At 40.9% G+C, this 24,628-nt stretch overlaps 1 protein-coding gene across 2 annotated transcripts in view; it reads right to left on the bottom strand.

Annotated features, from left to right (window-relative positions):
• Window positions 1-24,018: 24,018 nt before the first annotated feature.
• The window catches only part of RFC2 (replication factor C 2), a 61,172-nt gene continuing 60,562 nt past the window's right edge, over window positions 24,019-24,628 (bottom strand). For both annotated transcript variants that reach the window (XM_086491860.1, XM_086491861.1), the window contains exons 6-7: window positions 24,424-24,618; window positions 24,019-24,322 (exon numbers count right to left, since the gene is read on the bottom strand). In XM_086491860.1, coding sequence (XP_086347986.1) covers window positions 24,212-24,322; window positions 24,424-24,618 — 306 coding nt within the window. In that variant the 3' untranslated portion in view covers window positions 24,019-24,211. The remainder of the gene's footprint in view (window positions 24,323-24,423; window positions 24,619-24,628) is intronic.

Raw genomic sequence — 24,628 nt, 5'->3', positions numbered from 1 at the left:
AGATTGATGAGAAGGGTGAGCCAAGAGATTTCTAGTCAAAGATAAAAACAATAGGGAAAATCAAGCACCCTTACCTTGTCTCTTTGTGGGGTTATTCTCAGACAGACAATGAAAGGTTGCTCATCTATGAGTACATGGAAAATGGCACCTTGTATAAGTAGCTTCATGGCACGACCTATGAGTACATGGAAAATCGAAGTTTTTATAATTCATGGCAACAACAAAAAACAAGATGATTCCAATGGCCAACTTGCGGCTACAATAGGGCTTAGCTGGGAAAGCAATTAGCTTATAATAGCTCCAAGAAAGTATTTGTTAGCCCATTGTCACTCAGATTCAATACTTCAAGAGAGAATCACTTTGCAAGAGAGGCCCATAAAAGAATTTTCCAATACCATGATTAAGCATATGATCACACAAGTTGTAAGTAACAGGTGCAATTAGGCCGAATCGGCCAACATTGCATTGACCAACACTCACTACACCTTTCACACTAACATAAGGAACATGAACACGATAGTTACTATACTCTTGTTTTAGTGCCTATAATTAATCAATTATACATTTTGTTTCATGTAACCTACTCTCACTAGATCCATCGTCCTTATCTTTGCCTTTTTTCCAGTGACTGTATACTAAATACCCTGCACACCTTGCTATAAAAAGAGAAAGGATTAAAAGTAATTCATCTGAGAGATATTAAGAATATGGTGCCACGTCCTTGCTAATTTTAATTGAATCTTTGTCTTTTCTTTTTTTGCTCAAATTTACAAGTAGTTCCGCTAATTCAACAGATTTCGAATGAATAGGGTCTTTAGCTAGAGGTAATTTATACATACCCGGCAGGCTTTGAATCCACAGGATCTTGTATGTTAAGCGTTGTTGGTTTTCAATACTTTCTTAACTCAAAACAATAGAGATTAGAGCATATATTGAGAATAATAGAAAACCACAAAGACCATAATCAAGATTGATGCCGGATGCTATACTTGGGTGTTCATCTATGTTTAACACAGGTGGTTTAGTTTTAAGAATATCAAAATCCCATGTTTGAATTTGAAAGTCAAACTCGGCCATACAAGGTGTCAAAAAGTCTAATTCCCTAAATTTTTCTAGTATATAGTCAAATCTATTTAATATATAGAAGTCTACACCAAGAAAACAACTAATGAGCGCAATTAAAAAAAGACACGATATAGGTTTGATAGGGCCTTGAAGATAGTTATTGTCTAAGTGGTTTTTGGATCATTGGACCAGGTTGCCTAGGCTGAAAGGGATGGTGCCAGTGAGGTTGTTATGTAATAATGAAAGCACTTGGGTGTAGATTAGGCTACCATACTCCTCTGGAATAGTGTCTGTAAGCTTGTTTTGGCCAACATCAAAGAATGTTAGGCTGCCTTCACTGGATCCTGGAGGGTTAGGGATGTAGTATGGTGCAATGTTTGAATAGAAACGCTAATGTTGCATCTCTACTCTTGAAGTTTGGAATTTTGCTTAGCCTTAAGGGGTGAACTCTTCTCATGGTAAGCATTGAACCCAAGCCATACTCTGTGGATAAATCTCCGTACAGATACTTAAAATACCCGAATTGTTGTGTTGAACGTTCCTTTTATCACCTTCCCTGCTTGCTCGGTCAGTTCGTAGGGGATGATGCCCTCTAGCTCATTGCTGCTAAGATCCAACCACACCAAATACCTACAGTTTCCAAGTGTGGGTGGAATTGTGCCTAATAAAAAATTGTTACCAAGGTGCAAAAAATTGATTCTTGGCATAAGCCCAGCTCTGGCAGAATGTAACTTGTGAGACGGTTGTTTGAAATAGTTAGCCACTCTAGGCTGCTGCAGCTTGAGAGGGTGGGCGGGATGGTGCCGGACAAGGGCACAGATGCAAGTAATTGATTCGCCAGCATGAGACCACTAAAGGAATGCTACCTGTGATGTAAAGAGTTTGCTTGTGAGGAGAGCAAGCTACTCTAAGCTGCAGTTTGCCAAGGTGGATAGAATTGTGTCGTGCCGTTGAAAAGGTGAGAACCAAAAACCACAGTTGGCTTGTCGCTGAGCAGATGTCAAGTCTTCTCCCTCAATGAAATGAGATTGGCCAACTCCTTCCTGCAGGTAAGGCAAGACGGGCAATGGCTTTGCCCTTCACAAAATTATGATATCTAATGTGACAAGGTTAAACCATCCAAGGGCACTGCCCCAAACAATTCATTATCTGCAAGCAGCAACTTCTTGAGAGAAGGACCACAAAAGAAGGGAGGATGCTTTCTGTGTTATGGGATAAAAATTAAGTTTCTTTTAGTCTAACAAGAGAGAAGAGAGCAGCTCCCTTCCGTCCAAATTAACATGATAAGATATCAATGAAAGAGCTCCCTTCGGTCCAAATTAACATGATAAGATGACATCAATGAAAGAGCTCCCTTCAATCCAAATTAACATAATAAGACATCAATGAAAGAGCTCCCTTCAGTTTGAAGTAACATGATAAGACATCGGGAGCTTCCTTCAGTCCAAAGAAAAGTAGTTCCCAAACCAAAGGAAAGCTTCCTTCAGTCCAAAGTATACTAAATAGCTTAGCTCCCTTCAATTTAAGGTGAGGTAGCTTCCTAGCCTAGGGTAGTTCTCTCCCATCCAAGGAGAAAGAGTTCCCTTCAGTCCAAAGTTTATTTTAGTTCAAAGCTCCCTTCAATCCAAAAAAAGTATAATGAAATATTTTCCTTACCACAAAAAGATTTCGGTGTAGCATAACCACCTCACCGGCACCATCTAGCTCGTTGCCCGTTGAGATCAACCCACGATAGATACCTGGAGTTCCCAAGTGTAGGCAGTATTGTGCCCGACAATGAATTGTTATTGAGATGCAAAAAATTGATTCTTGGCATAAGCCCCAGCTCCGGTGGAGTGTAACTTGTGAGGCGGTTGTTTGAATTTGAAATAGTTAGTCACTTTAGGGTGATGCAGTTTCAGAGAGTGTGCGGGATGGTGCCGTTGATAAGGTTGAGGTTGAGCACCAGTAGCCATAATTGCCTTGTTGCGCCACGGATGTCAACGAGGATTTCTTGTTCTATAAAGTTTCCCTACATAACCATCTCTCTCATGTTAGGCATAGCCGGTAACGGTGTCCGGAAGGTGCAAGTCATAAAGTTGCAACTGACATCTATTGCAGCAAGGCTACTGCAGCTCTCCAAAGGCAACACCCCAGACAAATCATTCTCTGCTAATAGCAATTTGCAGTGCGAAGGACCACAGATCTTGCGAGGAATACTTCCTGTGAAGACTTTGCATTGAGGTCAAGTAACCTTAACCTCCTGGAGTTGGGGAGGGATGCAGAAAGAGGCCCCGTGAACTTGTTGAAGCTCAATACAAGCTTATGTAGAGCCGGCAATTGGGATTATCTTGTCTCTTCTAGTTGCCAAAAGATCCAGCTTCTTAAGTTGGTGTAAAGAATCCCCAAAATCGGGTAGTATTGCGCCTGTGAGATTGTTTTTGGAGACGGAAAGCACCTCTAGCTGGTTGAAGATGGTGAGAATATTTCCAATGAAGGAGTTCAAGGAAACGTTGACATGGTGCAAGCTTTGACAGGAGCTGAGGATGTGGGAATTGGGCTTGTTATAAAAATTTTAGAGAGATCTAACAGAGTTAGGTCTGAGCAACTACCAGCTATGGCGGTTGTGAGGTTCAAGGTAGATAATAAGAAGGCTTTAAGAGGTATTTTGCCAGTTCCTTGATTAAAGGAAATGTTAAGATGTTTAAGTGTCCTGCATTGGCCGATACCCATCGGGGGGCTGCCTGAAAGGCTGTTGTTTGAAACGTTAAGCCATGAAAGAAAGGGCGCCGCAATGGAGGAGAAAGCGTCAGAGAAGTTGTTGTGCGAAAGCCTTGTCAAGCACGCAATCAAACCCTTCCCTTCCCCAAGATTACAAATCCACTCCCTGTCGTACTGCGCATGTTCTGCCTCCACCATTAAAAGAAAATAGCGGCTGGATAAATCAAACCCGAGTGGGGTACTTTTCAAAGTTGATCGTCGATTTCTATCAACAATTTGATGATGAATCATCGAACCCACTCTCCAAAGCTACCATACCAGTTATCGTGAAAGTGGAATGCTCATGGCAAGACTGGAACTACTCTACTGGTTTTCTCCATCTTTTGAGATAGATCATCTAACCTATAGGTTAGGTGGTTCACAGGAGGGGATGATTTGGCCTTTAGTCAACTCGATTTTTAGTGCGTGCAAGAAATCCCATGGAATTCCTCCATTATTAGGTACTCTCTCCCACAAGCTGCGGCTAATTCTTCAAGTAAGTGTCTTTTCTCTACAATTTTTGTCGATATAACCGAAGAAAAGAAGCCTGCATGCGATTTCGACCGTACATTCTTTGAGTCTAGACAGGTACTTTGAGTGAACTAGGTTTAGTGGATGAAAGGTGTTGTTACTTTGAGCGAAGTATTTTTAGTGGATGAAGTCATGGGTGAAGATGCAGGTGCTTCAGGTACAGTACCTTTAGCAGATGAAGATGCGGGTGCTTTAAGTAAATTTGAAGTAGCTTGAGTAGATGAAGGATTCATTTTATCCGCTTTCCACCCTTCTGAATCCCGTCGCCACTATCCCTTTCACAGCAACCACAAGTCCTGCGAGCAAAACCCAACCTTAAACCTTACCGTGCCTTCTTTTCTTGTTAGGTGGTGTTGGTCAGGGGCAAGCCATCGTCTGGCCGTCTGGCTTATCTGAGTTAAGTTATCTGAGTCAGGCTTATCTGAGTTGAGCTTACCAGAGCTAGGTGAGCCGAAGGTCATATAGTATATGAGGGGTTACGAGAGCTATCATTCAATAGTTTGTCGGTCGCTCCCGACGACCATGTTGGCTGCCTTTTTGTCATTAGCTTTGAAAACACCAACCACCCTGAAGCTGTGCACATTGCCTTTGTCTGTGCATTTGGGAGTCTGGTAGTACTGTCACATATCCAGGTGTCCCCTGCGCTCATAGCACAACACAATAAGATATGTGTCACATGCACTCACTAACCGTGCCATCTCGAAGTCGGCGACGTGAGCCTCTAGCTCCTAAGCTCACAGAAATCGAAGAAAGTAAGCATGCGTAAGCTGGAGCTGCTGGTGACGAAGCCCAGGAGGACGTAACCTGCTCTGATACCAATTATTGGAATTAGGGTTGCAGAGAAACGCACATAGCTTGGAGAAGATGAAGGAAGCTCAAGGCACACAATAGAGAGTGTGTTACTTAGTGTGCAATGGAAAGATAGATAGCCCTAGAGTGATGGGCGTATATACAATGCACGGGGGAAAAAACCTCCTAAAGAGGAAAGAAATGCCCCGACGGTCCTAGTGTGTTCACACACATCACTACCATGTATATGGTAACAATAGGCATGTATTGAACATTCCCATCATACTTTGGTCGGTAATAGCACTCATTGGTCTCATGGTTGGTCCATTTTTCCTCAATTGCACACCATTTCTGCGGCCTAATTGGTTGTCCCTGTTGAGGTATCCGTTACCCTGGTCCCCTCATAAGTGTTTTTTTCATGTCATTCATCCTTTTGAGCATGTCTTCTATGGCTGAAAGTGGTGCTGTAGTAGCCGCCCCCACTTGTGATGGTTTGGTGGATGTTGTTTTCTCGCTTTGGTTATCCTTAGGGACATCTTCTTCGTTGAAAATATCACAGTTGTCTCCTAAGTCAATAGCATCTGATACACACTCTTCTAGGGTCACATGCTTCTTGCTATACAGTATAGCATGAAGTTCTTTGTTTGGCAGTCCCTCTAGAAATAATGATACTAGTCTTTCTTCTACAGGTATCTCTAGCTCTGGGAATCTTGTAATGTATTGCTTCATTCTAGTTGCACAATCCCTAACAGACTCACCTTGTTTCTATTTGAAGCTATAGATTTGAGCTACCGTATTGTGTTTGATCCCCGTTTTGGAACATGCAGCTACAAATCCTTGAGCTAATGTAATTAATTAAGTCCATGATTGACCTTGGTGGAATGTTTTGGAACCATGATGTCAATGCTTTTCCTTCTAATCTCATTCCAAACCCCTCGAATTGAGTATGGAAATCAAATATGTGTTCTGCTCTTAGCACTTGTTTAAAGCTTGCTAAGTGGTCATATGGATCCCCAGATCCACTGTATTTTTCGACCCATTTTTAAAAATCAGCTGGTCTGACACGTCTATTTGGTTCAACTCCCAGTCTCCTGGCAGTTGGTCCTGTTCCGAGTTCTTCAAACCAGTCTGTTGGAAATAGTGACTCCTGTAGCCCTGGACTGGCTTTAGTGTCACCCGATTTTCTTCGTGATGAGATGGTTTTTGGTTTCTTAACATTACTCTCAAAAGATCTCTCACGGTGTTCATCTCTTGGAATAGTTTCTGGTCCTTGGTCCAATATCCAATCCCTGATGGAGTACCCTTGGTATTTGGTTTGTTCCACCTCCTCAGGAGTCATCATAACAAAGTTATTATTATAATAATCCCTAAACAGGTAGGTAGGTAGATCTGTTGATCCCTTGTCCTTGATTTTATAGATATAAATGATCTTCATGGGCGTTAGCTGTCCAGATTTGGCATGAGAAGTCCATAGAAGATCTTTTAGGTTTCTATCCTCCCAACGATAGATTCCGATACTAGGATTATCCGTACTAAGACGTTTCAAAGGCTTCAAATCAACTTGATAGTATCCCTTGAATTCTAAAGTAGGTGGTTCTTCTTTTGTTGCCATATATGGAATTATGGTATTTACTTCTAGTCCCCATTTGTCTATCACATCAGGGTTTTTGACTTGTAAATACTAAGTTCCATTTCTGTCCATGTACATTTTTCCTTGTTTGTTTGCTCTGATTTCCTCTTTAAACTTTATACCATGGTCATCAATGCGAATAGCATACTCTTCATTAGGATCCAGGTAAACCTGAGAGCTCCATGATGATTTGTCTTATAGAAAGAGAGTATATGTTTATAACACACTGTCGTTCCGATTTCTGAGTGAGTCGAATAGGAAGACATTTCAGATGTTGAATCTAAAAAAGTGTCCGAGACTTCTTCAAGGATAGTGTGCAAGGGATTGCCTTGATTCACACTTTCTTTGATGGATACTCTACTAGCGGTCTCTCCAAATATGCCTTGATTAGCTTGTATACGACCAGATCTAAGATTCATATAGACTCGTGAAGCCCTGGATAGAGTAATTACTGTCGGATTGACTTGTTGTCAACTTCTTTCACTTGACTTGATTGCAACTTCCGTCAAGCTATCAATTCCTTGTCAGCAACCTAATTGTTGTATCAATTTTAATCAAGTTAGCTATTCTTTCATAAAGACTGTACAATTCTTGCTAACTTTTGTGACTGGTCTATGTGCATCTCTTTAAATTGAGTTAAGTGAGTCAGCGGTTGAGACTTTTAGATTCTACTTTTGCAAAAAGTCAAAGGACTAATGTGCAACCTGAGTGAAAATGTACCAATTTTGATCGAATTGAACCAAAAATTGCCCAGTGGCCTTGTATTACGTTGGTTAACATTGTACAAGTTCAAAAGTCAAAAATGGTATCTCTGTGTAGCAATAGTAAATAATTGCGATTATTTAATTTTCTCAGTTTTTTACACTTTTTGGCTTGATTTGCCAAGCATGTAACTTGCTAAGGTCTTTCGACAATTTTCACCAAGTTTGAACAAAATTTATTCAAGTTATCAATTGTTTCGTGTTCGCAGACTCGATTTTCAAGAATCTGGCTTAAGTCTCACTTTTGTGATCCAAACTTCACCAAAATTGATTTGTGTGATCTACTTGATATGCTTGACTTTGTGGTATACTTAAATGTGCAAGATTATCAATTTTTGTAGCAGATGTAAATAATCACGAATATATACTCCATTTATTTTTTTGCAAGTTTTTGTCCCAATCTTGACACAGATCTGTTAAGCATCTCAACTTAAGCTCCCTAGCCAAGTTTCATCAAGTTTGGACAATTTTTGTTCAAATGGTCATCATTTTGTATCTGCATACTAACTTTGCAAATTTGGCCACAATTTCTAATCCAATGATCCAAATCTTAAATTTGATTTGTGGGCTTATTATAACATGCTAAAGCTAGTGGTATGCTGACTTGGTCAAAAAAGTTGAAAAATGGGACAGATATAAATAATCGCGATTATTTACTTCTTGCAAATTTTTGCATCTTTTTGGTCAACTGAGCATATACACATGTTTATCACATCAATATAAGCCTATGAATCAAATTTCATTGAGTTTGAACAAAATTTTCTCAATTTACACTCAAGTTCTCAAAGTCAGTACAAAATTTAGTTTTTACCCAGGTTTTGGTCAGTTTGATGATTAAAATTCTATGGGCCTTTACAAAAGTTATTTGTACACGTGCATAGAGTCTAGGGTATCAATCTTGGTCAGTTTTGAGTTGAAATTAATTGAAAGTAAATAATCGTGATTATTTACTTTAGGTCCAAAATGAACAGTTTTTTGAACTTTTTCATTGGACAGTCTTTTCATAAGCTATTTTAAGCCTCTGAGTCAAGTCAAAACGTAATTTGGCCTAAAATGTCAAGAAAAAGTAAATAATCTGAGTTTTTGCTAACTCTTGAAATTTTTATTTCAATGTGTCTTTGAGCTTACCCGTTGGTTCATACAACTTTTAAAGCATACTCTCCTGTCGGATTGAGTGGTTGACAGTCTTCTGGTGCTATTTCTAGCTGTAGACGTGAAATTCTGCAACTTCACATAACAACTCACAACTGATTCTTTCGGAGAGAGCAATGTTATGAGATTCCACCTCGGATTCTACTTACCCTACTCCTAGATTCTACTACAATGGGGTTGTGGAAAGTGTCCACAAACACTCGTTTTCTTGTTTTTTATGGTTTTCTGAGTCTTGATCTTAAGACTTGTTTCATCTATCAATCATTCTCAAATTCCTAATCTAATTCTACAATCCTAAAATCCTAATGGTACTTAGCATGTACAATTACTTCCAAGCTACCTCTACAAAAAACGACAATCTTAAGCTATGCGGTTTTTAAAAAGAAAGTTTTTACTCTAGGAATCCCTAGAGGAAGTTAAAGGGTAACTTCACAAGACTCTCGTGTTTTTTCCTAGTTTAGGTCTCTTCGATCCTTGGCAACGACGCCAAAGGTGGGACGGATGTCTAACCTCACTCTTATTTTATTGCAGACATAGCGAGAATCACGAATAAATAGTCAATCCATGGGACGAAACAGACTCGACTAGTGCATAGAGGCTACAAGAGGTTTTCAATCTCTTGGAAAACAACAAACAACTCGCATCTAACTCAAGCTACACTCAAGTGACTGAAATCACCAAAAGCGAGTCGCTCATCGACAAACAAATCACATTCGTTACAGCATCAAATGACATCCAAACGTAACGAAACTTCTAAGACATGTTTATAAGACCTAAGTACACATGTTTATGGTTTCAAATCCCACTTTGATCAAGTACAAAAATCACGATTATTAACAGGTGTATTTTGACCTAGTCGTCGTTTTCGACCCAGAATGCATCTAAATGCTTAGCAATGATGTCCCAATACCCCGCATATACTTAGTTTTATATTTTGAAGTATAAATTTCTACTTAGGATGAGATTAGGCCGCGGGTCGGCAACACCAAAAGCTACGAAATACCGTGAAATGCTTACGTCAATGCGTAGAGCTCTTACCTGCGGTTGCAAAGCAACAGACGCAACTGCAATGTGACAACCAAGGAGGGAGTAGGAAGTGCGAGAAGGAGAGAAGTGAGCGCCGTTAGCTCACACTGTGTATTTCATTATCCAAAACTTTTAAATAAACTTTACAAAATTGGCTTTTATACCTTAGCCAAGGTTTTTGGTGGTCAAAACTAATAATCTGGAAGCTCTAACTAAAGACAAGTTAATACAATCTGGAAGCTTATAGCCCCGGCTCATCAATTGCAATATTTATCTGGAAAATAGGAGTTACAATATTCTAGATTCATCAAAATAATAAATATTTTTACAATGAAAGCTCCGAAAAATGGTATCCGAGTTAGCTTGCGGCTAATAGTACATGTGTGATTAGTGTGTGGCATGATAGGATTAGTGATATTAAGCATCAATGGAATCATTAGTCTGTTTGATTGAGTTGATTTAGGTGAAGAAAAGTGGAATTGAAGCTTGTCAATCTTGTGGCTTAGCTCCTCCATTGGCCAAGGTCACCTCATAGAGTTAGCCATTCACGTTTCCTTGATTAGCTCACTAATCATGTGTGAGTTTTGTACATTGCATAAATTTGTTTGTATCTACCTACAACCCAACGAAATCTTTACAAACAAAAGCAAACATGTCAAACACTTAGGCATGCAAGACTTACATAACTATACAAGAAAGCCTTTTATTGATGGCGTTCAAACAGTTGAGAGACATCTTCAATGTCATAAGGTAGCCACATGAATGAAGTGTCGTCTACTTCATCGCGTTAACAGGAGAGAGCTCTTCGTGACATTATAAGTCTCTCGCGGCAAAACTTTGTTTTTTTGTTGTGGCTAACCTCCTTCTAAATCTGCTCATAACTCAAGATTTTCATAACAAATTTGCATTTTATACATAGGAGCAGTGTTGGGACATCATTGTTAAGCTCTAGGTTTCATTCGGGCCCGAAAATTGTTAAGTTAAATTTGCCATGTAGATAATAATTGCGACTTTGAAAAGTGGTTGAAAGGGTCATTCGGCTTAGCTCCCACTCCCTTCGATGCAAGACAGGACATTGGGGCAATGAAGAAGAGGAAAATCAACTCTGTACATTATGCTCACTGTAAGTTGGAGAGTCTGAGTACCACACACTACTAGAATGCTCGGTTATTGCTCACATTTGTACTTGCTTCCCTCAAATTTTCAGCAGTCATGACTTAAATCTACACACGTTTCTCTCCCAACCACAATGTGGGCTCTCCATTGTGTTATCACCACAATCTTGGAGCATTGAGAATCACTTATCATCCCCATACATAGTACTACATGTATCTTTGGTCCCATATGTCATATTTGACCTTTAAGGAGGATAATTAAATCAATCTGTCTCTCTCTCTCTCTCTCTCTCTCTCTCTCTCTCTCTCTCTCTCTCTCTCTCTCTCTCTCTCTCTAGTTTATTAGATTTGTTTGAACACCGAGTTGAAAAGTTGAATGCAAAATAAAATAAAATAAAAAATTGAAGCCTTTAAGTTTTTGTACATCGCATAGTTTGGACTATTTCTATTCATATCCTTATAAAGTTCTACAAACAAAAACCATATAGTTCAAACATCTATGCATCTAGAATTCGGATTGTCTAGCTAAGAAAGCCTTTTATTGATGGCATTTAAACTATTAAGATTTACCTTTGATTTCATAAGGCCACGACATAGAGTAGTGACCTGGTCTATCAAAAGCAAAAATGCTTTTGCTTGGAAGCGATGAAAGGTAAAGAAAGCTATTGACAAGATTCATTCTGGAAGTTATGTTGTGTTGCACCATCTCCAATCGTGCAGCATTGTCGGAGAATCATTTAAGAGCGTCATTTTTGAAGTCTCTCATGAAGCTAAGAATCTCACACTCGCTAATCGACATCATCCTTCAAAGATTGCAATGTTGAAATGAATTCAAGGTCAGTGCGGTGCGTTCATGTTCACGGAAACACATTTATTCCATATGGGTGCTTGTTTTGCATGAACGCGCTTGCAGCACTCTTTCAGAGAAACACCCTTTCATATTCCCTCTTGCATGGAAAAGTTGTCTTGTGTGTCCCAGTGTACTACATTCGAGAGGTGCTAGCATGATCACCTCATTGGGTTCATGGCAATGTTTGGTGGTATTTGAAGGGGAGGAGCTCAAACGTGCTTGCCCTGACACTAGGCAAAACAACTCTAGTAGTAAAATTGCTAGAGCCTGCAGCACCATCTAGAGAACCTAGTCTTACATAATAACCCTGCACAACATTCCAAACACAAAGAAATGTTACATCATGTATGCTCAAATGTGGGTATATTTTCCCATCCAGTTCATCACCAGACTTACTAGACACAAAAAAATCATTGCTAGACTGCTCCTGATGCAATAATTGCCTATGTCAAAGAAAAACTACACAAAGCCAATCTGTTATAAATAGCACAACCCGCAACAGACTACAAAGTGCCTATTTTGTAAAAAAACTTCTTTGTCATAATACCAGCATAAAAAGACAAAATTGCCTACATAATATTTCCCTTAAGGAAAATGGAGGCCTAAATGAGCCCGAAGCAAAATTTTGACAACCCCGAGATCAAAGATCACACTTGAAGGTGATGTTGCCCTACAAACACTCACCAAAAGTTTCCTCAATTGGAGAACATGAACAGGAACGTTGCTAGCACCACTATCTTGGATGTCAAAGCCTACTTTGATACCAATTGTTGGAAATTTAGTTGCAGAAATGCACACAAAGATGGAGAAGAATAAGGAGAAATCTCAAGAGCACACAACTCATGAAGTAGCATTTCTTAGTGTTCATATACAAAGATAAGGCTTGCCCTAAAGTGATAGCATATATACAAGCCGAGGGAAAAAAAACCTCCTAAAAAGGGGAAAAAGTGCCCCGATGGCACTTACTGTGTGCACACACATCACTACCATAATATGGTAACATGCACATGAAGAAATGTTATTGTAGATTGGTGCCACTATAGCTCTGTTGAATCTTGTATTCTCGGCCACATGCACAAAGCAATGCATGCATTCTCTAATCTACTACCACACACACTCCTCTTCACAAGCATGCTCACAAACGGAATAGAAGATAGCACCATTCATGCACTAGATCTTGCACATACACCTCCAATGTACTTTGTACACACGAATGTGCTTCAAGAAAAGATTGATCTAAAGATGTTTAACTGGCAAACTAGCAAGCTCAAGCATGCATAAGTAGTAGTGCAATGGGAAAGCATCAAAGAGAAGAAAGTTGGCTTTGTTTTGATTATGTTGGTCACAACAACATGAGAAACATCAAGGAAATGATATCCAAACTCTTTCTCCTAACCATGGAGTGAATGATCATTAAAGTCTCTTTGTATCTTTCCACAGTGTCTTTTACACCTAAGGTTTCTAATCAAGAATGTCTAGCCATCCTAAGACAAGCACTTTAATCACTCTTATAATCACCACTTCATAAATTCAATTCTATTACAACTTGGAACACTTTAAGATCTCAATATAACCGCACATTGCAAAAGTTGCACCAAAATAGGGATTAGATGACTCCAAAATAGAGTTACTAGTCCGCTGACCTCATCTATTATCATTTTGTGCATTCTAGCATTCACACCCACTTAAAATGTAGGATCTACTTGACAACACATTTTTTCCCCTTTCTGAAAGGTACACATCCTCACACTCTACAATACAAAAGATTGTACGGGCCTAAGAGCATTGAGAGAGGATGCATTGAATAATAAATGGCAATTGAACTATGGTAGCTTGATTTATTTTTTGCATGGGACAATAATCAAAGGAAACCACTTCAATCACTTTCTTTGAAGCTTATTAGGCCTTGAAGTTGGTACTTGCACCAGAATGGTTTCACGACCTTGGTAGGTATACTTTTTGTGCTAATTTTGTAGCTTGGATATTTTCGTGTTGTAGGGCTTAGTAAAGGAATAAGGGGTTCTATTAAAAATATTACCCAACGGTATTAGATCACCAAAGGAAAAAAAAAAATCCAGTGCTTTCCTTTGGTACACAAATAAGAGATGCTATATATATTTGGCTCAAGAAATAAGAGGTTTTGTTAATAAGTTTCATAAGAAAGAGGCGTTATGCTACTGTATAGAATATGGCTTAGAAAGCAATGACATGGAATCATTTATAGCCTTGCTCCATTATAATAGAGAAGAACTGGATAGTTTTTTTGGATGTGAGTCTAGTGTTTCCTAAGTGTGGATAATGCATTAGTAAATAGTGTAGATTGTTGAGCTGAAAGTTGAGTCGATCACATTGCCTAATTGCTTTGCACGATAAATGTGTAATGCCAATGCCCTGCCCTATTGGCAAACATTTAGGTGCATATGCAAAAGTGAATTATTAATAATACGATGTGGAGAGAACATGATTGATGGATTTTCCAAAAAGTGGTGTAGGTATCAAGGAATTTAAACAAGGATGTAAGAGTTGGCACATTTTTAAGGACTTTGTTCTCAAGATTAGGTTTAACGTGCAAGTATTGGAGGGCTATTCCACTTCATCAAAATATAAAATATCAGGAATTGAGGCTTATGCTCACCTGTGTGAGCACAAAAAGCACCTACTCAAGTAGCTCAATGCCTACATGTTAGATATGACCTTTAGCACAAACTTGACTAGACACTGAATGGATCAACATTTTGCTTATTTAATAACTCGGCTACCCACGTAACTTTGATCATGCGTTAAATGCGAAGGTGGGAGTTTGTGCTTCACCCCTTTGCAAGCAAAGTGAAGGTTATCAGTTCTTTTATGTTACCCTATATAGCCCACAATGGCCCACTGCTTAAGCTAGCTAAATGTAACTGGAAAGAGTTCTTGAAATCAGTAAAGAGATTTTTGTGGAAGAACAGAACTAAAGACGCAGCACCATGGTAGTGGGAAAAATAGGAAACAATTGCAAAACCTTCGGAGCAAGGTGGGCTTGGGATCCTTAACCCAGCACTCACGCGGAAGCTCAATGTGCCATGTAATGCAAATAGCCTATAAACTTTGAGAATAGCGGAATTGGGAGAATTAAAGAGAGCATTTTTGTGAGACTCTTTGAGAACAGAGAGAGTGAACTTAGTTGATGGTAGCAACATAATCATAGTACTTAATTAACTTGGCATGAACAATACTTTTGCAAGAGAGAGAGTTTAGAGAACTTGACAACAATTGAGGACCGAATTTATGTGGAGACGGTCCCCCCTCCAATAGGCTTTTGTATTATAGATTCTCCCATCAAGAAAGACTTGGTACAATACAATCTTTGTGTTCCTTGTGACCTAGGTGATGCAATGAAGATGGAACGCTTCATGCATCACGAGCCTAACATAGATTTTGCAAAAAGCATGAACTATCAGTCCCAAGGCCTCAAACACCTTAAAAGGTGGAGAGAGCTAGTGGGGAATGAGGGTAGGGAAGAGGAAGAAGAAACATTCATAGGAGATAAATAGTTCCTCACTTATCATCACTCTTCTTGCTAGCATTCATAATAGCATAGTAATGAAGATGGAGAAGATGGCAAGCTTAAGCATTGAAGAGTGGCTCTTGGTTGGATTTGCATTCCAAAGCCAAGAGTGTTGGTGTATGGTCTCAACTTCTCTACTAGCTTGGAGAAGGAGATGGGGCTCTTGCACTTTGTACTTCACACAATGAGAGTGTGTGTGAGTGTGTGTGGGAGAGTATACCCCCAAGCAACCCCCCTTCTTGCTTTGGTTGACCCCCTCTTCTAGCTCAACTTGGAAGCTCATTGGACTTTGCAAGCCTAGCCAATCCCATGCAAAATGCATATCAAGCAACAAGGGTAGTCTTGGGACAAGTGTCCCCCTTTTCCCTTTAGAGAGGACTTGATAAATACAAAAATAATTAATCAAATCAACTAAATTATCATTGGACCCTTTGGGAGGCTAACCAATAGGCTTAAGGCACACCATTAGGTCAGCATGGGTAGGGGCTTGACATGTGTCCTTGCTACCTCTTGAGGCTTGGGCTTACCTTGTGTGTGTGTGTGTGTGTGTGTGTGTGTGTGTGTGTGTGTGTGTGTGTGTGTGTGTGTGTGTGGGTGGGTCATTGGACTTTGCAAGCCTAGCCAATCCCATGCAGAATGCATATCAACCAACAAGGGTAGTCTTGGGACAAGTGTCCCCCTTTCCCCTTTAGAGAGGACTTGATAAATACAAAAATAATTAATCAAATCAACTAAATTATCATTGGACCCCTTGGGAGGCTAACCAATAGGCTTAAGGCACACCATTAGGTCAGCATGGGTAGGGGCTTGACATGTGTCCTTGTTGCCTCTTGAGGCTTGGGCTTACCTTGTGTGTGTGTGTGTGTGTGTGTGTGTGTGTGTGTGTGTGTGTGTGTGTGTGTGTGTTCTCTCTCATCCCCTAGCTTTAGGAATCACCTCCTCCTTTTTGCCAGGATTTTGTTGACTTTTGGAACACAAGCACCTTAGTCAACAAGCACAACAAAGCACCTCAATCTTGGGTAGTGTTCCCATAAGCACCTTAAGCTCCCTAGTCGGCAAGCATAACAAGCACCTCAAGCATCTTAATCAGTGTTACCATATACGTGTGGTAATGATGTGTGTGAACACACTAGGACCGCCGGGGCAGTTTTGCCCTCTTTAGGAGGTTTTTTCCCCCGTGCATTGTATATACGCCCATCACTCTAGGGCTATCTATCTTTCCATTGCACACTAAGTATACATTCTCTATTGTGTGTCTTGAGCTTCCTTCGTCTTCTCCAAGCTGTGTGCGTTTCTCTGCAACCCTAATTTCAACAATTGGTATAAGTATCGTCCTCCCTGGCTTAGTCGCCAGCACCTCCAGCACACGCTTGCTCACTTTCTCCGAATTCTGTGAGCTTTCGCGAGCGTTTGCAGGTCGACAAAAATTTTGGGTAAGCTCTAGAGCTTAATCTGCTCAGATTTTTTATTCGTGCTCATTTCGGCCTCCGTTTCCACTACAGGCCGGTCTGCACTGGCAATTTCTTCATTTTGTGCAGAATTTCTATTAGTGCCGTTTTCTGCATAACAGGTGCCTTACAGTCTTCTATGGTTTATGCTATATAGCACGTGTTGTTCCCGCTTTGTTTCTCCTCTTTTCGGGTAGTTTTCACATCAGGTACAGTATTTACCATGGCTGACAACAACACAGATGTGTTCAAGATGTTTGCTGCTGAGGACAGATTGGATGGGAACAATTACCCTATGTGGGCTTACATGATGCATCATGTTCTTGTGTCAAAGGGCGTCTGGAATATTGTGCAGGGCATTGATGTACGTCCTAGTTCTGAGGATGTAGGCGATGTTGAGGATGTTGGAGGTCTTGCTGCAAAGATTGATGCTATTAGAGTTGTTTTGCCTACGGCAGAACAAGCTCGTTGGGATGTAAAGGATGCACAGGACCATGCATTGACTGTGTTGTATGTGAAGCACACCATTACTCCTCACATTCATTCAGCAAAATCTACAAAACAGGCTTGGGATATTCTAGCAGGTCTTTATGCAAGCCACAATGAGGCTATAATTGCTTTGCTGCGTGAAGAGCTGGAATCGAAGATTATGCATGAAGAAGATGATATGGACACTTTCCTTGCCAAGGATATCAATGAGCGACTTATTTCTGCAGGTGAAGTCATTTCAGAGAGTTCCCTTGTGCAGACTGTTCTTGATGCTTTACCAGATTCTTACCAGACTTTTGCTAGTACTTGGAGACTTATGACCCAAGGAAATCCTGAAGTTTTCAAGTTTGATGCATTATCCACATTGTTGTTGCAAGAGTCACTTTCCAGAAAAAACAGGACTAGATAGCGTGCAGTTGAACGGGCTTTTATTCCTTCTCAAAGAAAGGGTGGTAATAGCAATGCAGCCACTTCTTATGGTTCTGTTGCGAGTGGCAAAAATTATGTTCCCAATGCTTCTGTTGGCAGCAATTCGTCTGCAAATTCTGGTGATACGGGCAAAAAGAAGATGCGTTGCCATTATTGTAAAGCTAATGATCACTTGATCAAGCAGTGTCCTAAGTTGAACGCCAAAGAGGCTAAGAAGAAAGAGGGTGGTTCCACTGTAAATGCTGGTTCCACTACAAATGCAGCCATTGTTCTGTGAAAGGAGACCATGATGTTGATGTTGATGCAGAATGGGCTTTTAGCCCAGAGTGCACTTACAATCCTACTGTCCATGATGCATGCTTGTCATTTGCTGCAGATTCACATGTGTGGTATTTCGACGGTGGTGCTACAAAGCACATTACCTCACATCATGAATTGTTCACCTCTCTCAAGTTTGTCCCTCATGGGAATTCAGTCACTTGTGCCAAAAATGCCTCTTATCCTGTTCAAGGAGTTGGAAAGATTGAGCTTACTGTTGCAAATGGCAGTTCTTTCATACTTGTTGATGCACTTTATGTACCTGGGATTAAGAAGAATCTTTTGTCTATATCTGCACTTGCTAGACTTGAACTTGTAGTCAAATTTGTGGGTGATAGATGTACAGTTCATGATCTCAGTTTTGGTGATGAAATTGTTGCATATGGGCTTTTGTGTCGTGGGCTGGACAAGTGTGGACAAAATTTTGCAAATGCAGTTGCAGATTCAAGAGCTATTTCAGATGCAAAACTTTGGCATGCACGTTTTGGTCATCTAAATTTTGCCAGTTTACTGCGTTTGCAAAAATCTGATATGGTTGCTTCTTTGTCGCCTCTTGAAGCACCTGTCAAACATGTTTGTGAAGGCTGTATTTTGGGTAAGATGCAACATTCGAAGTTTCCAAAGGGTGGTTCAGTTAGGGCCACATGCAGGTTGCAGCTTGTGAATATAGTGATGTTTGTGGACCCATGCCGTTCCGATCGAGGGGGGGAGTATATGTCTCATGAATTTAATGCATTTCTGGCTAGTCGTGGGATAAAACACAAATGTACAGTGCCTTATACACCTCAGCAAAATGGTGTTGCTGAGAGGAAAAACAGGTTACTTACGAAAATGGCACGATGTATGGTCAAAAGTCAAGCTTTGCCGCATTCTTTTTGGCTTGAGGCCATCATGTGTGCCACTTATGTACTAAAGAGGTGTCCTACAAAAGCTTTGCAGTCTATTACTCCATATGAAGCATGGCATGATAGAAAGCCTTCTATTGAGCACATGCGTGTTTTTGGATGTTTGGCATATGCTTTGGTGCCACAAACACGGCGCATTGGAGGCCTCTGTGAAGCCCTCCTCTCCAAAGGCCGCATCAAATTGCCAGATGAAAGCCAATACTTTGTCGGTGATACCAAAGGTGCCATCATATGTGTGAAAAGAGATACTCTTTCCTCCCTCTTTGAACTTCTTGAGCTTTTGTAACCTACACCATGCAGGGTAAGATTTGCGATGTCCTCCCCTCTTGTATTCTCTAGGAGAATAGCTATAGCTTTCGTCGGAAGAGGAAGAAGGTGAAGAGGAAGGAAAAGAGGGTGACCTCTTTCTTGCCCTTTTCTTCCTTTGTTTTCTCTCTTCCATTTCGGAGTGACGAGGAGAAGGACTATGGGTTGACCGTTTTGTCTTGGGAGGAGTTGGCGACCATCTAGACCGCCGTCTTCATGGAGCCACATCTTCAAAGGAATTTAGGGATTCATTACTTTCTTGTTCTTTGGATTCCTCCTCTCGTATGGAAGAGAGTCTTCTTTTAGGGGTCTCAACGCCTCCTAAGCTCTCTCTCCTCTTGGAGAGGAAGGGAAATCCCATAAGCACGAAGTTGTTGAGTAACTTCAGCGTGCAAAGCAGGATTGCCCATAGCTTGCTGCAACCTAGCAACAAGAAGGGTCCTTGCCAGGGAGATTGGTCCAAACAGATGCTCTCAATGTAGAACGACTTGTGAAGACCTCTCTCACCTATTCAAGGAGTGTCCGACAGTTTGTGATTTGGCAGGCAAGATTTGCAAATGAGTCCAAAAAACCTGAAAAATAGGATTCTTTAAGAACAACCTCTTCTCGGGAGGGAAGACATTTAAGAGCCAAGCATTGCTCATTGCTACACAATCGTGAGGTATTGCTACTTTAAACACATTTAGAAGACAAGGAACGGATCTTTAAGAACTCCTTGGAAGGAGCTAAGTTCACACAGATAGTACAAGGCAACGATCATCGCCACTGGAAAGCAAAGGAACTCAAAGGAGTGGAACAGGACCCTTGGGCGCCACAATAACGAACGTGCAAAGGTGAAAGTATGGGTTCATCCATGGTTGTGGGGTGGCTCCCCATCACTTGATGTATCTATGATCCGTTGAAGTTGCCACGGCTCATCACGAACATGACAGAAATATATAATTTTCTAGATATATCAATATAATCCACTCACCATTGTGAGTTTTGCAAAAAAAAACTTTGATTGTGCCAAAAAAGCGGGCCTAGCAACTTGACTTTATGACCTTTACCTTACCACAAATTATTATTTAAAGCAAGGCAAGATTGTGCCCTCAAAAAGAGGATTTATTGAAAGCCAAGATACAAATTGGCTTTCTTTGCCATGTTTGTTTCACTGCCTAAGAGTCTACTATAGGATTCATGGCATTATCATTCTTGTAACTTGAAGACTCCACTTTGTGCTTGACTCTCCAAAAGCATTGTTGTACAAGATCCATGGATGTTGGTGTAGGCATTTGTTTGATGGGAAAGTTAAAGAATATTCAAGGTAGCCATCTTCTCATCCCCTTTACTGCATCAACTCTCTCTCTCTCTCTCTCTCTCTCTCTCTCTCTCTCTCTCTCACAGGTTGTTATGTTGTCGAGGATGGTTCGCAACAAACCCTCGTACCTCATGACATAGTACGAGCTGAAGCTAATGCTCATCCCATGGTGATTGAGGCACTTTTTCAAACAGTGGGGTTTATTCATTGAGTTAGATTGGGCTCACAATGCTTTCTTTTTTATTGAAACATCACCTTTTTACATGGTTGATTTTGTCTTATTGTTGTCCTTGGCTTTTATACATAGGGCAAGAAGATGTGGTTTCATTGCTCATAACTCTCTTGGACCTTCATAGCATCCCCATTCTTGTAAGCTTTAACATGAGGTTATATGTCCTATTTTTATAGCACTTTGGGCTAGCTTTGGTCCTTCAAGCCATACCAAGTCATCAAGTTGGAGGCATTAACCTAGACATATCTTGTCTTCTAACCTGGTTGGAATGATACTTTGGTTGGAATATTTATTGCCAAAATTTCAAGTAAGTTGAGATTCTCTTCGAAGCTCGCATCAAATGCAATCAGCCTCTTCCTCAAGGGTGGATACATACAGCTTTCAACTGGCATAAGCTCGCCAAAGCCAGACTTACTAGAGGCAAAAGAACCCTTCACGATCCTGATACTAAGACTTGGAATGCACTAATTCCTTATGAATTTGAAACGAAGATGGTTCGAAAGGATCGAGTCGAGCATGAAGCGTTATATTGGGAAGCGATGTACTGACTTATTCAGTGAGAGAATGTTGGTCCTAGTGTTTAAGAGCCACCCAGAGTTCTCTACTGACCACCAAAGAAGAAGGCTCCATATAAGAAGAAGCAAGTCCATTGAACTAACAATGTTTAATTGATCTACACCTCTTGGAATTTTTGAGTTATACCAAAATTCAAAGCAAAGAAGGAAGGAATGTAAATGGTGGGAACGACTGCTAACTTATCTACGATTAGATTGGTAACTCCCACCAAAAGTTACTACGATAAATGATACAAGGTACAATCTATTAGAAGTCTAGGCGAAAGGCTACTAATAGGACCCATTACTCAGATTTATGGGCTATTCTTGGCTATTGATCACTTGTACCGTTTCAAGAGATACTATTGGAGCTTGGAAGGCTATTGTATCTTGTAATCCTAATTAAGCTCTAAGCATACTTGACTCACCATTGTACTTGTATCTATTAAACTGAATATACATTCCACTTTCAATTTCCAATTCCAATGTTCATTCTTAATTTCTAGTCTCATTTCAACTCCAAACTTGTCTGATAAGAAGTGCTAAGTTCATCTGAACCAACTCTTAACCACCGACTTGGAGTAGTTGTCATAAGCGTTTCGCTCATTCCAAGGAGCAAGCTCTACAAGTTGCAAGGGTTGTTTCAAAAGGACCAATGACCAAAAACATTTTATTCACACATGCAAGTTGATCTCATGGACAAATGTGTCATGTTCCCGCTTAGGTTTCTCTATCCCTACACTTTATTGTAGACCATTATGTAATAGAATGTTAACTCCGAGTCATGATTGCCGTGCAACATCTCCTTGGTCGCAAGCGTGTGGAGCAACTATAGAGACTTCTTCCACATGTGGAAACATCCTCCTCCGCAAACACAGACAGACACACACGCACGCACCCCAAAACAAAAACGATACAAAGATATAGTAACCAAAGATGATCCCCGAGTGAGAAGAGGGAGGAAGGGAGACTTTTGTGCCATTGCCGGCACACTCCCAAGGTCGCGAGTCGCAAAGCAATGCTTTGAAACAGCAAGAGACACACACGGTACTTCCTCACCCTTGACTACACGATGCACACACAAACAAGTAAAAAAGTTTGTCCTGCTTAGGCCTACATGAAAGGGTGTCTGTTTGTCCTCCAAATGTCTTGGCTCTTCATTTAAAAGCAAGTGGAAACGGATTGTAGTGTGAGGCCCTCTCCCGCCTTGCAAGCAACTCAAAACCCTAGCCCCCTACAGGATCTCATTACCAAGGATTCATCTATTGGGAGCACAACCACAGGAAGAGCACCTCTCTCTCTCTCTTTCCCTCTACCGCCTTGCAAGCAGCTCAAAACCCTAGCCCCCTAAAGGATCTCATTACCACAGGATTCATCTACTGGGAGCACAACCACAGGAAGAGCACAGGAGCTGGGCACGAAGATGGCTTTCTACAGAGAGCATCTCCTCCAACTTACCGAGGATGGTTTTGTCACAAGGCCCAGATACATGGACACCCACTTGTCTCATGGGATACGATGTGCTATTGGCCAGATACGCACATCTTCACACCATCTGCGGACCAAGACCGGGAGATACAGCGGAGTACGAGCAGAGGCCAGGACATGCCCCCTGTGTGACATCGAGCCTGAGACAAAGTTGCACTACACACGCCACTGCCCCGTCTACTACAAGATACGAGGCAACATCCATTGCTTGTTCAGAGAGGGCTTTGGACCATTCTCTAGAGTCATGCAATACAAGGATCAGAGATGCCTGGGTTTGTTTTTGCTCGAGCTGCGCAGACACAGAGAGAGCCTGACGAGAGGAGAGGCTAGCCAGTCTCAAATACAGATCACAGCTTCTTTAGAGCTGCCACTGGACACCCGAAGGAGTTACTACCACAGCAAAGCTCGTCGCTTTACACCAGAGACATACTGATCGACCGAACGACTAAGATGGGGAGATCCAGACGCCTACGATTGCGGAGGACTACACAGCATCGACGGAGGCTGCATCAGAGGATTCGAGTCACTTTGGTTCAACATGAACGAAAACCTGGTCAGACTACTACCATGGAGGAGATTGATGAGATCCGTCAACGACCGATGCTGGATCTCCTATGATCTAGCTATCGCAGCTAGCTGTTTAGCTACTTAGTCCACACCTAGCAATTAGGATTCCATAGTATTTTATTTTGTCATTTTATCACTCTGTCATGTCATCTTGTTACTCTGACCTTGTATCAGATCCACCGCATTGTAACTTTCTAATCTCATAGGTCACTTTGGCCTTTTGAAGACGTTAATATAACATTTCATTTCTCTCTCTCTCTCTCTCTCTCTCTCTCTCTCTCTCTCTCTCTCTCTCTCTCTCTCTCTGTGTGTCGGCTCATCTTTGCTTAACAGAGTAGACACATCTGCAGCAAGAGCTCAGCTGCTTTGCATTTAATAGATTTTCCTACGCTTTTCATGGAGAAAAGAGGTAAAGAAAGGAGGAGCTTTCAATGTCTGGAGTCCTCTCCACCACCAAGACAGTGGAGAATTTTCCCTCGCATCTAAAGTGCACCAATAAACAAGAGCGCTCCAAGAGCAGCCTTGACAGACTGATTCGTTAAGTGCAATTTTTGCATAGCTACAAGTGAGAAAAACTGACGATCCCTATCCAATCCAAAACAAAGTTGCCCACTTTTTTTTTGTTACAAGTGGCAACCTCATTTCATCTCTGAGCAACACACCACGATAAGCACATCGCTTGTGACAACTTTTTTTTGTTATAAGTGGCAACCTCATTTCATCTCTGAGCAGCACACCACGATAAGCACATAGCTTGTGACAAAAGACAGTAAAACAAGACCAAAATAACCAGACTACTTTTAGTCTTCGACAAGCATAGAGAAGAGGTTGTATCCATCACACCAGACATTGTACACAGAAACGTGCACAAAGTTAGCTAAACAATGATGGTACTGGTGCGTTTTGTATATAATGACACAGAATCACCAGCTTACCAGCAGATCTTTCACCAGAAATTTTCATTCAACAACTACACGGCTTTTGCCTCGTCGCGGATTATGCACAGCTTTGCTAGAAGCCCTGAGAGTTGAAGGATAGTTCCAACACCATCCGCAATTCTCATGTGTGCAAAGCCCACCTCCTGCACAAAAGCACGAACAGTGACCATCTCTTTAAGAGCCTCCCCATTGGCACAAAAGGCTTGAGAAAACAGATTTTTTCTCTAAAAAACAATTTGCTTACCTTTAAATATTCCAGCTTGAGGTATTCAGGCATATCATAATTCTTCACAACTCGAAACAATGTTGTTATGATGTCTGATGCTGAATAGCCAAGATCATAAAGTTGCTTGAGCCCAGTGTAGGCTTCATCAATATTGCCTCCGGTGGTGTGACGAATAATGTTTATTACATGAAGAGGGTGAGGTTGATCACAAACCTTACACCAA

This window comes from Adiantum capillus-veneris, chromosome 20 (assembly GCF_014529385.1).
Source record: "Adiantum capillus-veneris isolate H3 chromosome 20, ASM1452938v2, whole genome shotgun sequence".
Classification (NCBI taxonomy): Eukaryota; Viridiplantae; Streptophyta; class Polypodiopsida; order Polypodiales; family Pteridaceae; genus Adiantum; species Adiantum capillus-veneris.
This window is presented reverse-complemented; position numbering and strand designations above follow the sequence as displayed.